Source organism: Tauraco erythrolophus, chromosome 4, assembly GCF_009769465.1.
Source record: "Tauraco erythrolophus isolate bTauEry1 chromosome 4, bTauEry1.pri, whole genome shotgun sequence".
NCBI lineage: Eukaryota > Metazoa > Chordata > Aves > Musophagiformes > Musophagidae > Tauraco > Tauraco erythrolophus.
The window spans coordinates 17,124,230-17,140,246 of record NC_141468.1 but is presented as its reverse complement, the minus strand read 5'-3'; the positions used below and the strand labels follow the sequence as shown (position 1 = coordinate 17,140,246).

The window sequence follows — 16,017 nt, the reverse complement described above, 5'->3', positions numbered from 1 at the left end:
AATCTTGTCAAAACTGCAGGAAGCCAGCAATAAGACTTTAAAATCTAGAAAATAATTTTTTGTGTTCTTCTTTGTTCTTGAATCACTGCTTCTGCAGAAATAAAAAAATCTTTCAAGTGAAACTAATCCATTTAATTCAACTGATTTTTGTTTTAGTCCAGATGTAACGCATTCCACACACCTCAAACTGTCAGTCACTATTTCATAAAGCTATCTCACATTCGTATTTGTTTTCCAGTGCTTCAGAGAAGGAGAAACTAGCTCACCATTTAGCAAGTGCAGTCCTAGTTAACAAGCCATAATTGGGATGCCAAGACAATAGTTTCTTTGTGCACAAAAACCTAAGAAACACTGAACAATGACGAGACAAGATGACAAGCTTTAAGACCAATACACCAGTAGACCAGAGGCAGTTTATCCAGGGCTATGTGGCTTCAGAGGCATTACTCAACACTTTTTTCTTAAGTTTGTTTTGAGAAATAAATTAGTGACCTGTAAATCAGCTATTTAACAAACATTATGCAAACACTGCAATCTAAGCAAAAGCTTCAATTACATCCATGCTCCCACCATAATCCTCCAAAACATAAGATATTTGTCTAACAAAAGTACAGTTCAACTGAAGAGTTTACTCCCTTAATCCTTGTTTGAGAATTATATGCAAGTTCTTTATGTAACATATTCTACTGATAGTACCTTTTTAACAAAGAAGTATTTGTAAAAGCAATTACTAGTCTCCTACCCACACATCACTGTCTCAAAAGGGCAGCAGAGGTACCTGAAACATTGCCAGACCTCAGGAAGATTGCATCAACCACACATGAAGCAATCCATGCACACAGTGAGAAGACCTTATCTCCAAACAGCAATCTCTCACTGTAAGACCTGGAAGGAAATTTCACTTTTAAGTACAACAAAGATTTGTTTCAAACAGACCCACAGACCTGAGTCCACAAGGCCAAAGCACTCGGGAGCACAGAGCACTTGCCTCCCTCAGGTGAGGTGAGGCTTCACCTCAGCAGCCTGATGAGCACAGCTGTTCCTCCAGCTTCCCTGGACCCAACACGTGGGGAAAGGCCGACAACCCCAACCACCACTTGAGGCGAGGAGGCACCTCACCTGCTCAGGGAGCTGCGCATCACTTACATACAGTGGCTGCAGCTGCCTCCTCTCTCTGCCTCTAACCAGCAGAGCACTACATATCTGTGGTTTCTTCCTCAGCACCACCACAAGGATACGAAGCAGCTTCCCTCACCTCCCACACCCCACCACTCTCACTCCAGCCGCCAGCGCGGCCTCCGGACCTTTTTATAGCGCAGGCAAGCACGACGGGGCGGAACCTAGGCTCCAGCTCTGCGGTCTATTGGACAGCTGGGTTGTCAATCACCGGGAACGGGCGCGCTGCCAGCGTGCCTGGCCCTCGCGCGAGTGACGTGGGCGCCCCCTAGGGGCAACGGGGGAGAGGGCCGGTCCGCCGCCGCCGCCGCCGCCGCCGTGGGCCCCGGCGCGGCGGGAGGGGCCTGAGGCAGCGGGAAGGGCGGCTCGAAACAGCTGGGTGACGCCGGACGGACGGACAGACGGGCAGGCGGCTGTGGCAGCGCAGCGCGGCGGCAGGACGGGCCCGCGCCGCCCAGACTTCGCCCCCTCGGGCCGCGGTGGCCGGCGGATGGGGTGAGGTGAGGTGAGGTGAGGTGCGGTACGGTGCGGTTCCCGCCGCGGAGGACAGCGCGTCGGCCATGGCCAGCGCCGGCCCTGAGGAGGGGGAGGCGGCGGCGAGGGACGAGCAAGCCCTGAGGAAGCTGGTCGTCCGGCTCCAGAACGTCCAGGAGAGGAAGCGGCTGGAGACGCTGGTGCAGACCCTGAGCGACTTGCTGGAGCTGGCGGCCCGGCAGAGCGGTAAGGCGCGGCCGGCCCGGCCGCCCTCCCAGCCCGGCCCGGCCCTGCCCTGCCCTGCCCGCCGGCGCCGCTAACGCGGCCTGTCTCTGTCCCCCACAGCTCCCCGGCTCTTCAGCGGCAAGAACGTCCATGTGCCCTTGCTGCTGGTGGTGGACCTGTACCCGAGAGCGGCGGGCGTGCAGCAGGTGAGGACGGCACGGGGCGGAGGGGCCGGGTGAGGGCGGGGGGCCGCCGCCGCCGCGGTTCCGCCGCTCCGGCTCCGCTCCGCAGGATGCGCCGAGCGCCGCGGTCCTTTCCCGGAATAAAAGTTACCGCTCGGCTTGTTTGTTTCTTTTTAACTTGCCCTCTTCTGGGCCGCTTTATGAACTACTGCAAAAAGGCGCTGTATTCGCCTGCATTGAAAGGGACAAGTGTTCCAGCTTTTTGCAGATATCACTCGTTGCATCTCTATTTAAACGGCAAAAGAAGGAGAAGTAGGAAACAAAAATTAAGCAATGTGAATACTGTATGGCATAGGCTTCTAAATTACTAATAACGTTACCTGATATTTTTTCGACGTGTCAATATTGAATTTTGCCATGGTTAGATAAACTGAAAAGCAGAATAGTATAATACAAATTCATATGTATGTAGCCTGTCCTAGAGAGAGAGTTGTACTAGCCTGGTTTTTGACGGGGGGGGGAAAGAAATCTTTTAGCTAAGAGTAGGTTCTACAATTTAAGGTACTGCCTGGCTGGTCCTGTAACTTGACATTGGCCCGTTTAGATGAGGTGTGGCACTTGCACGATTTGATGTTGTACTAATGGTACAGCTGCCAGATTTGTCATATGAAACAGCTCCTTCCTGGCAGGCATATATTAAATTTCTGACTATGTTATGCTTAAAGGATGTTTATAAGCTCCAGATATCTGTGCAGCTGACTTGATTATTTTTTTAAATAAACTAATTTGTATGATTACAATATTTTTGGCATCTTTTACTTTTTTCAATTCAACTAGAAGGCAAAGCATAAATTATATAACAAATGCCTCTTAAATAATAATGTATTTTAAGTTTTGGGTTGTTTGTTTTTGTGGGTTTTTTTTTTTTTTTTTGTCTAGGAAACCTTAGCTAGAGGTCAAAAGCATAAAATTCAGATTAAAATATGAAATTGTAATTCTGTAGTGATTAATCTTGAACAACAGTGATCTCAGGTTTCCTTTGAAGACTAAATATTCGTGCGGAGTCTGAATTTTTAACTTATTTTACTATTCAGTTGTCAGGTCACTAAGTTATTTTCAGGATAAAGCATATTATGTATATAACAAGTTATGAAACTACTGCACAAAGGTTTAGACTAGGAAGTAAAAAATCTGAGATCCAGCCACAACCAGAAGGTCTGAAATGACAGCACAAGGCGCTCAGAAGTGCGCAAGAAAGATAGCGATTGTTTAGTTTTTGTTTTAACCGTGTTAAAATGCCGCGCTCTGATTTAATATAGAATTTTAAAAGGAGTTTTAATCTGTCTGCCTACATTTGCAGTCGTACAGCGTTTTGGTTTAGAAGTTTTGGAGCTCCTTTGCATTGTTACGTTGTATTAAAGCGTGAAATTTGTAGCCAGTGCAAAGCTCAAATCCTGTTCCTCATAAAATGTCAGAGGCAGCTCTTCTTTCACATTCGGTTGTTTATTTACAAACATCCGTGATACCTTAGTAGAGCTCTGTCTTCTTGCTTCGTTCTCTGTGATTCATTTACAGGCTTTGTGAGCATACGATTCTCACTTTATGGTGGTGAAGTAATGTAGTCCTGATGTCAGTGCAGTCTCTTTACACTACTACTGAGTTGTCATTGAATAAATGGATTAATCAACCTCTTTGCTTTTGGCGTTGCAATACAATTGACTCACATAAGAGAATAAACACGTTAAGAGACATGTTTGAAGTAAGGATTTGCTTTCCCCCCAATCCTTATGTGGTTACAAAGTGTCACGTTGTGCTGCTGTTCCGCTGGCTCACACGGAGTAGGTTTGCTTAATAGATCAATACTGCAAGTACCGGTGCAAGTCTGACTACAGGCGTAAACCCTGCAAGCTTCTGTAGAAGCAGGAAGGTACTGGGCTGGAAAGTAAATCGTGCCTTAAAGTAAAATAGACATCTTTAAGTAAATATGGTAGTTTCTTTCTGCAGTTGCTCTGGCAATGATTGGAGCAGTTTAGAAACTCTAGAGCAAAATATGTTTACACTTGAGTAATAAGCAGTCAGCAGACTCCTGCTTTATTGTCTCATGTAGGAGGTGTGACCTAATGTAATATAAATTCATAGCATGCTAGAAGTGAAAAGGGTCTGATTTAAAAATAACAGTGTTTCAGTGCTGCCACCAACTGTTTCTGTGTATAGGGACCTGTTTGAGTGTTTAAGAACGTCCTTGTTTTTCTTTCTTAGGCCCTTACTTTCTTACATAATTATTAAACAGATAATAAGCTCTCTGTTTTGATATTAATATTAATATTGCAAAGTAGACCACATGTCAGCAGGTCAGGTGTTTCCATTGCTCTTCTCTGGATCCACAGTTCTTACAAAGGTTTGTCAATACTTAGAGCCACAACAATCCAAATAAAAATGTTCAATGGAGATATGAATTTCATCAGAAACATTTATAATAAAAAAAGTAATTTTCTAAAGTCATTAAGCTAATTTTCATCAGGTTCTAAATTTTGCAAGAATAGTTAGGATGGCATGAAGAGGGACTTTTAAAATCTTTTCTAAGCAATACATGGTGTATGAATTAATGGTCACCTCTGCAATGTCTTTACCACAAAGATTTGAAGTTTGTACCTGATTGATTGTCACTGATAAACTCTGTTTTGTGTGGAATGTGGAAAATTAGGTAGTTGCATATCCTCATCTTGGAGAGGACTGATGTTTGCCAAGACTATTCTTTGCACCTGATGTTACACAGACTAACTGTGGATGGACATTCTTCATGAATGTCCATAGTAATTGGTTTATAGTCTCATGTAGAGCAAGCCAGCTTGCTATCCAAGCGAGAGAAGAGCATAGAAATTGGCTCACGGTGAGGCTCAATCTGCAGACATTAAGGTTGTAATTGGCTTAAAACATATGACTCTGTAAATCTAAACTGAAACAAACCGTTGCAGATAGTGTGAACATATGCCATGTAACCAAGGAGGTGAAAAATAAAAGCAGAATTCCAGTTCCCAGAGAGCTATATCACCTTTCTTGTACTCACCAAAGCTGCCATGAAAGCTGTCTAGATTCAAGCCTATGCTGTTCCTGTGAGTGTCTCTGCACTATCAGGTTTGCAATTTCATGTCTGCTGTCTTGCAGACTGCAGGGTTAGAGATCATGCACTTTCTGTAAACTTTGCAGTTAAACTCTTTGAAGGTAGCCATTTACATTCCTGTTGTTGGCTGTCCTGTCTTGACCCCTTTGCTTAATGTAACTCCTCTGCCGAAAACAGAAAATCCAGTTACCCATACAGCTTTTGAGCTATGCTTAGATTATCTTCTGTCTTGGTCCTATTCTTGAAGCATACAAGCCTACTTCCACATTTGTGGTTTGTTTTTGGGTTTTTTGTTGTTTTATATATATATATATGGCAAGGAAACTTTTATGCCTTGTTTTAATTTCTTTTTGTAAAATCTGCTTCATCTTGACTTTTGACCTTTTGACATTTCTCAGTTCACTTCTCTTTCAATATAGTGGGGTTTTCTTGCTCATCAGTTAATCCTTTGTATAGATTTTGCTTACTGCATCCTCACTAAAGCCCATTCAGTCATATAAGCCTGCAGGCATTCATAAGAGAGCAAATTTCTCCAATATGGAAGACCAAAGAGGAACAGTTTTCGGTTTTGGCATTATTTAGAAATGTTTGAAAGTCAAAGAATTTACATAGGATAGAGCAGGTAGATATTGAGAACAAATACATTGGTTTTAGTTCATCTTTCATTCCTTATGATCTCAAAATTTTCACTGCCTTCATTAAGTTTTGAAAGGACATAGTATTGAGGATTGATGTCAAGAATAAGAAATATATAGTATTGTTTAGATATCTCATTCCCACTTAAAACATTGGACATCTTTAAAAACCTATCCTTTCTCCTTATAATGTTCAATTAAATGGCAAATTCTGATGGAAACACCCATTCTTCAAAAAAAAGCAGGTCCACCTGTAATAGTGCAGTGGTCTTTCCTGGCCCATGATGACATACTGTGGATCACATAGTATTTTTTTCTCTGTCAGCATCTCTATTGACTGTGTGTCCTTTATCCTCAAGCAGTGCTGAAACACATCAAGAGTGACGTATTCCTGCAAGCAATGCATTCAGAATCATTAGCATATCTGGTTTACCTCCATCTTTTAATTTTTTATATTATTTGTCTTGTCTTGTGTTAATTAATTTTCCCTTATTGATTTAGCTAGATAACTTTCAGAACATCCGTCTTCCAAAAGCCGAGAATATTAGAATATAGCATTGAAGTTCCAAACAGAATATCTGTTCTAAAATAGCTGCGTTTTTGTTTTTCAGATGGGTTGGTCTCTTCTTTGTAAATTAATAGAAATTTGTCCAAGTACTCTACAAAACATAGCTCCTAAGGACGTTGGGAAGGACTGGGAAGTACTGGGTGTTCACCAGTAAGTATTTTGAATGCAAAGAGTCTTCCGGAATGCTTGATTATCATGGCAACGCATATATATGCAATGAAATATATAACGTCATTATGTCAGCTTCTAAATGGTTGAATATTTTTGTGGGTTTCTCCAGCCTTCAGAATGGGAGATTTACACAACCAGGGATCTTATCTTTGTTTATAAATACCTGATGGAGAAAGTGAAGGAGGCTGAGCCAGGCTTTTCTCAGTGGTGCCCAGTGTCAGGATGAGAAGCAATGGGCACAAATTGAAATACAGGAAATTCCTCTTAAACTTTAAAAAGAACCAAGCAAACTTTTTAAATATATTTTTTATTTTTGCTGTGAGGTTGAGGAACAAGTTGCCCAGAGAGGCTGCGAAGTCTCAAGCCTTAGAGATATTCAGAACCTGACTGGACTTGGCCTTGAGCAGTCACCTGTAGCTGACCCTGCTTTGAGCAGGGGAGTCGAAATAGGAGACCTCCAGAGGTCCCTCCAGTCTCAACAATGCTGGGAATCTGTGGCTATCTAGGTCTTCTATTTTAATAGACAGGTGCAGTATTACCTGGATGGTTGTGTGTATGTGTTCTTTCCGGATGTGATGAATTATATCCATAAGCCTAAAGTAGTGCAAATCAGGAGAAGGGGTATTTGTCGCACGTAATCTTAGTTGTCTAAAAATTCAGTATTTATAGAAGTCAGTGGACAGAGTTACCTTCAGAGAGGATGAATCGTTCTGTCTTTTTAGTAAGTTATCCTGGAGCAAATTGTGGTTTGGACTTGCTCATCTCCGTCCGTTAACCGTCGAGGGAGCCTGAGCAACTGGTTTCTGGATGGCTGTGGTTAGATAGGATGAAAATCCACATAGGTTAGCTCCGTAGTTGTTCCATAGCATGAATGCTGGTTGTAGATGTAGGTATAATACAAATAGAGCAGAAGGGCTTGGTCTGGTGTTCTCTCACTTGGGCAGTTGCCTCATTCAGAACTGATAATGACAGCAAAAAGCTACAGCCTCGTAACTCCCCTGGTGAATCTGAGTTTACCTTTATCGTCTTCACCATGCCCTTCCTTAGAAAGGTTGCTGTTGTAAGATCATTGCATGAAGGTGCAGTTTGGTTTTGTGGGGGTGGGTTGGTTGGTTTGTTTGTTTCTTTCTTTTACAGTCGCTGGAGTACATGGTCAGTTGAGGAATAAACTCCCTTGAAAGAAGCGTTGGCGATTTTTCTTAAAAAGGGAAGGTGATTTTGGTTGCTTTTCATGAGCCAGGAATAACTGAGCTGAAGCTGTACAAGCTCGTTAAGATTTCTTCAGCAGCTTAAAGGCTTGTTAATTGACTGAGACTTATTCTGAGAGCTAAAGATACTGCTGCTCATTATTGGGTCCCAGAAAAATTACTCTCTTGGGGCTGATCTTTCCCACAGTCTCCTCAGAGCCCACACAGTGTGAGCAGTTGAACAAAGCATCCTTTTAAAACTCAAACTTCGCTAAAGATCTGATGATTGCACTGCTGTTATCTCTACCAATAGTTTAGCCAGCCGTGTATCCCTGTCTGACATCTTAACCGTTCTGGAGTTGCTTTGGAGAAACTTGTTTTTGGCGGAGGAGAGGACTCAGACATTTCTGTCAATGCCAAAGGCAGAGCAAGCCAGCTAAATTATACCTCAGGTTCCTTATAGGTGGATTGGACTGGTACTGCAGTGCATCAACACCATATTGACTACATGCTCTTTGCAGCAAGGCAGCAAACAGTTATGTAGAGAAGAAAAGGTCATTTTTTTTTGCAAGAGGTTTTCACTTTTGTGTATCTAACTGTTTTAGGAGGAAAGAAATCTTAAGCTAGAAAAAGCATTTATTTCTTGTCTCTCAACCATGAGCCAACTTCACCATGTTACAGTTGTGTTTACAAATGGGAGTTCGGTATTGATTTAGGTGTTCTTGAAAGACAGTGTGATAAATAATTTAGTCGCTGTCACTGTGAGGAGAAAGGAAGGAAATTCCTTCAATGTATTTACATCCTTTCTACAAGTTCAGAGACTTCGTGAGTTGTTTTGTAATGTCTTACTTTAAACTTTCATACAGTAGATGAGGTTTAGAATATTTTACATCCTTGCTCTTGATTGTACTTGAAATGGGAGGGCAGATGCAGGGAGTTTTCTTCTATTAGACGTGCTTTAGTGTGTGATTATTTTACCCTACAGTACACTGAGCCAGCTCAGGTCTTTATATATCAGCGCTTGCCTGAAACAGATCACTCTCTATAAAATACCCTCTTCCCAAAGCAGATTTCCTTCCCCACAGCAGAAATAATGACTCATTGGTAGACCAGGGGGAGACGTATAATGGCTTCAGAATGTTTGATAACTCAGTGGGGTTTTCCAGCCACGCGGGGTGCAAGAAGTCTAAGCCACAGTTACTTGTAGAGCAAAGAGGTGAAGGAATCTTCACCCTATGTAAAGTTTCTGCACATGTATGCATATGCACATACACCTGCAACGACACAGTAAAATGCATTAAGAATACTAAAGACTAGAACACTTTAATCAGGAGGTTAAAGCAGATTTAAGGGTGTCTGTTTAGCTACTCCACCAGCTTGGTTAGAGAGGCTCTTTGTTTTCCTTGATTCATCACCCTGCTACTCAGTGCATACATGTGCGCCATAGGCTGGGACAAGAATTTACCTCAGGACTGAAACCCAAGTGCTACTATCTGTCCTTGTCTGTAGACTTCCAAATCCAAAGTGTGCATACAGAATTTTCAGTGAGGTACCTAGTCTCAGCTTAAGAAAAAAAACCCTCCCTTTAACTGTATTTTATTTTCTGTTCTTAAGATCATCCCACACAGTATTCTGACTAACCCTAAATTTCAGCAGTGGTTTTGTGTTCATGAGAGCGTAAGGATGTAAGCAAGGCATGGTTTCTATGAACAGACAATATATCTTTTATTGAGCTGATACTGTTAGAATTTCCTGTCTTGCAAAAGGTAAAGGATATTGTATCTCCCATCAGGCTTTGCCTCTTATGTGTACTTTGGTCATCATAGCTATGACACTAGTGCTACAACAGACAGAGAAACCAGGAACTCTGTTGAGTATGAAGGGAAAAGAAATAATGCATTTTTTTTTTATTAGATATTATGTATACAAAGACCTACATTTGAAGATTATTAAGGCTGCGGAGTCAAGTTCTCCAAAATCATGAAAATAAAAAAAAGAAGGTTTATTGAGGTTTTTTGGTGTGACTTTGTCCATTTTTATTTAGTTTTTAATTACACAGTCTGGCATTTTTTTTCCCCCTTTTTGAGATAAGCTTCATTCAGTGCAAAATCAGTGCTTATTTATTTTCTGTCATCAGCATCATGACCCACTGCCCTATTTACTATACGTTCATCATACCGTATGTGAAAACTGGTGTATTGATTTTCTTAGCTTTTCTTGGTGCTCATCAATATTGTCTAGAGCTTTTAAAATTTTCTTTATTGAGAAGGTGTTATGGATTTGTGGTCACTTTTTTACAGATGGTAGTTTGAGCAAAATATGTTAAAAGTATCACCTGGTTTTTGGGTTTCTAGTTTGTTTTGTGCACTGGATCTTTCGGAGTGCTTAGCATTGTTTGGCTTACTCTCTGTTTAAATGTTCAACTTTGGTTGACTCTGATGCAGCATTTCAGAGGTTAGTGTCCCTGGTTCTCGAGTTGGGCCACCCAGAAAGTAAGGAGTACACATTTGGCAGTCTTTGAAATGTTCCTTTTTAGTAATTTGTCCAGCTTCGCATAATTGTTGCATGGTGGAAACTTAGATAGAGTAGAGTTCTTCAAGATGGTGTTTAAGTTCTTTTGCTGGGAAACTGCTGCTTCTCTTCCAGCAAACCCTCGATCATTCACTGTAACTTAACTCTTGCAACAAACACAACAGTGCCATGCTGTCCCAGGACTGCTGCGCTCCACAACCCTGCTTTCTGTAGAGTAACCCCATCCTGAATAAGGCTTGTCCCCTGTAGAATTAATATATATAAAATTAATTAAAAATTAAAATAAAATTGGTAAACTATACATCATGATTTTAATGAAGTATGAAAATAGTTAAAATGCCAACATTGTTTTCTTACTAACTTGAAAAAAGCATAAACTGAAATAAATTTAAAAAAAAAAAATCAGCAGCTTTTTAAGCTTTTGCTAATTTCTGTAAGTATTTTTGGTTTTAAAGTAAATATTTTATAAATTTTTGTGTATGTTAATATTTCTTTAGCCATAACTCTTGTGTTTTTTTTCCTTTTTTTAAAATTTTTAGGCAGATTCTTAAAATGCTTACGGTCCACAAAGGAAATATAAATCTCTCAGTAATAGGACTGAAAGCATTAAATCTACTTCTCATGTCAGGTATTGTGTATTTTACTTTCCTACTTTGTCTATGCCTTTAAAACACAGAATTGTGGTATGAAGTGTGTGACTGTACATGTCGGGCCTAGTTTTTCTCTGTTTTACTCCATGAAGTCACTTGTCATTTGTACTTGTATACAAAATATTAAGAGTACTGTTTTGCACCTTTTTTACCTGGGTAAAAAGGATTTTTCAAATTGCAAGGCTGTGAAGAACATGACCAATTAATTGTGCCAACTTGTTATTAGCATAGACACGAATACTTGCTGTTAAGTAGTTCAGTAAAATAAGTAAGAGTTATTTTTTCTTACCAGATAATGAATTTGGTGACATTCTGACTTGCTTCCTTTAGTACCGGTTAGTACTTTTGAAAACAGTAAATCAACTGACATTTTCATTATCCTGCTCTGCAGAGACCTAATCTTACCAGGTACTGAGGACTTTTCTCATGGTGCTGAGATTCTTGATCTTCTATTGAAATTAAAGTGAGACCCTAAGGGAGAGATTCTGCTAGTTTTATTTGAGCTAGCATATAATGTTATCACAAATTATTGTTAGAATAGGAATGTTTCCATTGATTTTAACAGGCTTTGGAATCAGCCTTATTTACAAACTAAGGATTAGACTTGACTTTAGGTAGTTAAAACTAGTCCAGCTGTCCAAGCTTCTGCTGTAGGCAGTAGAGTGAGACAGGCACTTTCAGAGGATGGTTCCTGCTGTTCATTTGAATGTTTGGTAAGATCAATTACCTCTTGAACCTGTTTTCCTCTCCCTTTTGATTGCAGAGAGGTCTGGAGGACTAGCTTAGACTAGATGCCTAACTTTTTATCTGCTGAAGTTGGGTGATACAGGTCTTATTATAACGTGTTACATTGTGTAATTAATAATCATAATAGAAAAATCTGGCTATTAGTAAGTAACTGTAACCAGCAGCTTCTGTCTTTTAATTGTGAGGTACCATAGAGGGACCTGACCTAAACATTGACTATATATTCCATAGCAGTTTATTCCTGACTGCTGCTTTTCTTCTCAGCAGTTGATTAACCTAACTTAAACTCTCATTTCAACTACCTTACTTCAGAAAAATTTTTGAAATTGTACTTTAGGTGAAAAATCTCTTAGTAGTCTTAATTTCTGTGTCTGTAAACTTGAATTGCACTATAGATGGAGCTGACAGGCCAGTGTGAATGCCATATAGAAAGATCTTCTCTTAAAAAAAAAAAACAACCAACCAACAACAACAGAAAAAAACAAACAAACAGCTGCAGCTGAAACACTGGAACAGGCATTATGAATTCTATTGTTATTGCTGTAAGCTTGAAAAATTGTCATGAATATGAATCTTTTTGCCTATACTGCTATAGAGAGAGCAATCTTTTTTTCAGATTTTTTTTTAATGTCATAAGAACAGCAGTGAGATGGGCTTTTTAGTTCAGTTTCAGGCTGAAGAAATGGCTGAGAGTGAGAATAGGATTTCGTGATACAAATGGTCTGGTTTCATGGTTCACTGTAGCTGACAGGTACATTGCAAATCCCCTTGTGCTTTCCTCAGGCAGTGTAAGTTCTGCCCTCTTTCTTCCACCAACCTTACTTCTTAGCGAAACTTTTCAGCTTGCTATGACTGCAAAAAGGTTTTTTTTTTTATGGGTTAATTTTCTACCAGTTTAGTGAGTTGAACTGGCTCACTGAGGTGTCAGACAATTACCAAAGCAGTGCAAAGCGGGAGCAAGAGTGGAGAGGGGGAACTGTCTTTTTGACAGTAATGTTTCGGAACATCTCAGTTTTATTTTAAAATGCTACCTTAAGAAATAACATCCTCATATGTTATACAAAAACCTGAATTTGAGCCATCAGAGTACATTTTAAGGTCAGTATTAAAGAATGTTGGATTTTAGTGGCTAATTACAGTGCTTCAATAAAAACTTTGTGAACTAATCAGTGCAACATGTAATTTCTATTGCTATTCAGATGCAATTGCTTTCCTGCTCTTGGAGGAAGAGGTGGATGTGTTTTCCTTGGTGTTTAATGCCATGCACACCTTCCCTAAAAATGAAGAGATCCAGCAACATGGATGTAAAGCATTGCACAGACTTTTTGAGAAAGGTATTTATGTCTTGTAGTTTATAAGGTTAGAAAAATTTATAGGTTGAGAGAGGACTGCAGATGTTTATTTAACTGCAACAAATGAATTCTTGCATTCCAAATTCTGGTTTATGTGTTGTATCTGTTCGTTGAATGAGTTAGCACAAAACAGGTTTTCCAAGCTGTGTCACAAATTTTCTAAATTAGAGCAATGAATATGAAATTAAAAAAAAATCAAAATGTCTCTTCATTTCTCACTATAGAGTTAGCTGGAAAGATGGGATTCAATGTTAGTTAGTAACATGGGAACAAAGAGTAGTGACAGTTGACTTTAATTCTCAAAAAACGGTTATTTATTTAAAGACTGGCCAATTTTAGTAATGCGTGAATGATTCTAAATTAAAGCAAAATGTTTGCACTTTAGAAAAATGTGTGATTCTGCTTTTGATCCTGATAATGTTGAAAGATGAGTATGTATCTATGATATTCCTGTGTTTCTTCTGAGAAATGAAGTTACGATGTATTGAATTTCTGCAAAATTTTCAGGAACAGTGTGTGTAATGGCCAGAAATCTCATTGGAGTAGCAGCCTTGCTTTGCGTTGAGTTTCTTGCTTCAGACTAAATATTGAGAAATACTAGCACTCCTACCAAGTCTGCTGTACTCCTTTGCTTCAAAGATAGTCTCCAATTCTCAGATTTTTCCATTCTGGCACCATTTTGTATTGCTTTTTCTGAGTCTTCCTCCCATACATGTGTGCCTGGAATTATCTTCTGCATTCCTTCCCCTCTTCCACTCTCCCTAAATACTTTTGTCCTGCTGTATTTTCTCTTCAGTCTCCAGAAAGGTCTGAGCTGCTTAGATTTTCTGTGCATCCTTTTTGTAAGTGCCTTATTTTTACAGATCTACAAACTGCTCCAGGTACAGACCTGCATACCTCCTTGATGGCAGTGCTAATGTAACAAGTTCCTAGGCTGCCCCTGCCTGTTTTTTTCTGCCTCTGAGCCACTTTGTCAGTTACTGTAATGTGAATGTTTGCCTAGCCTTAGCTTGAATCAGATTCAGAAAATGATTCTGCTTACAAAACTTAAAACGTGTCGTTCTTTCTCAACCTGTATCACGTTTCCTTATCTGGTTCATTGCACGGCCGTGCAGTTATGTCAGCACAAATGACAGGGGGCAGGGATGGAAAAACCATAAGCCATTATTACAATGAAGGTAAGATATTATTAAAGCATGTCTGTAGTCTTTATTGAAAGAACACCATTATCAAAAAAAGTTGACAAGTGAAATAAAATCATCAAGTATGCAAAATGGTGTTTCATCAAATTGTTTTCACTGTATGCTTAGCCTTTCCTTCACTTATATACTGTCTTGGTGAGGAATATCTGAAGTTCATTCTGTGGAAAAGACTAAAAGACTTTTTTAAAATACTGGTTCACAGAGAAGCGTTTAAAAGTCAGAACTCAGTTACATAAAGTGTAGGCTAGAAAAAGGTCTTTATAAAGTAACTCAATTTTCGGTAAAAGCAGTCATAACTGTGGAAGATGATGTATATGGCGAGTACCTTACTTCTGTGAAACACAGAAAATAAATATAAGGATACGTGATAAAAACAATTGTCTTATGTTGTACCAGGATATGAGTTGTTTCCTCAAAATATACCGTATCTCTCTTGCTTTTCAATTTAGTTCCAGAAGAGCAGCTGACTGAATTTGTTGAAAGCAAAGATCATATGATCATACTGAAAGTATTTAAAGAGTTTCCAAAGAAAGAAGAGGTGATTCTTCCTGCACTGTATTCATTACATTCCTTAGCTGGTCCATGTAAGTGCATTGTTGGAAGTTATTTTCAATTCATCATCTCCCACGGCATGAATCAGCTCATGTCAGTTTGTGGCAATCTTTCAGTAATTGTCAAAAAACAGTGAGAACTGGTTGGGAGTTGCCAGACAAATCACTCTTCTGTTTTCATTGGGAAGTACTGATTTGTGATTTTTTGTGGGAAATTTCCATATTCGGCCATTCTGATAAAGCTGAAATATCTCATAAAGAAGAGAAAGAGACTTTCTTCTGCTTGGAGTAAGCGGTAACAAAGATGCTCGTCATGGTTGTAGAGGTCAAAGTCTGGGTTTTTTATGCTTGAAAAATAAGATATATTTATTGTCTGAATAGATCTTCAGTGAGTTTTGGTAGCAGGTAAAGAACACTGTTGGCAGAGGCTGTTCCACGAGGAGAAAATCACCCACAAAAATCCAATGGCCAGGGCTGAGAAAAGGTATCTGGGCTCAGACACCCCACTGTTATCCTTCAGGGGTGGCTGCGATGAGGAGCGTTGGCAGCACTGCACATGTTATAGTCTTATGGTGTTGTGCAGTGAGACTGGAAGAAAATGTCTTCATTATGTCTTGTCTCGTCTTGTGTGATAGCAGCAGTCCCTGTTGTGGGCAAAATCAGGTCCAGAGAAATGTGCTCGATGATTTACAACGATTCCTTGAGAGCAATTTGATCTGGTTGACACAGAGGCAGCTCTTGTCAGCTTCCTGCTGGTAGTCACAATTTTAGCAAGCATAAAGCAGGAGCCTGCTCTCCATGTCTTCCATGAGGTACGTAATGTTGTACTCTTGCAGACATGATTCCTCACAAAGCTCAAACATCCTGTCTGGCTCTGGGAGGAACCGTGCTGGCCTCATGTATGCCACGAAACAAGAACTAGTCTGGAGTGTCCCACATTTCATCAGACTCTAAACTCTTTAGTTTCGGTTTCTCAAACTTCTTGTTGTTCCACATTCTGTTTAAAAAGTTAAGTATTCCTTGAGCCAGAAATAATTTTACCTTAGCCCAAGTTAGTGCCGTTTTCCGAGGAAAAGGATGCCAGATTTTAAGTGCTTTTTAAAATAATAAATACTTGCCCAAATCATAACAAGAGAAGAGCATGTCAAAGACCTGCTCGAAAGCAGACATTTATTTTGGGGTTAGCCTCTCATTTGAGATATCAAAGATTGAAAACAGTCAGAGAAACAGAGATAGCTTGCACA

General features: G+C 40.0%; 1 protein-coding gene across 2 annotated transcripts in view; it reads left to right on the top strand.

The window, feature by feature from the left end:
- Nucleotides 1–1,736: 1,736 nt before the first annotated feature.
- LRRK2 (leucine rich repeat kinase 2) overlaps nt 1,737–16,017 on the top strand; it is a 76,478-nt gene continuing 62,197 nt past the window's right edge. Inside the window, exons 1-6 of one of the 2 annotated variants that reach the window (XM_086609955.1) lie at nt 1,737–1,896; nt 1,996–2,081; nt 6,425–6,531; nt 10,811–10,899; nt 12,868–13,002; nt 14,672–14,806. In XM_086609955.1, the coding sequence (XP_086466081.1) occupies nt 1,737–1,896; nt 1,996–2,081; nt 6,425–6,531; nt 10,811–10,899; nt 12,868–13,002; nt 14,672–14,806 (712 nt within the window). Of the gene's footprint in view, nt 1,897–1,995; nt 2,082–6,424; nt 6,532–10,810; nt 10,900–12,867; nt 13,003–14,671; nt 14,811–16,017 lie in introns of both variants that reach the window. The other variant, XM_086609956.1, reaches the window with a different exon arrangement.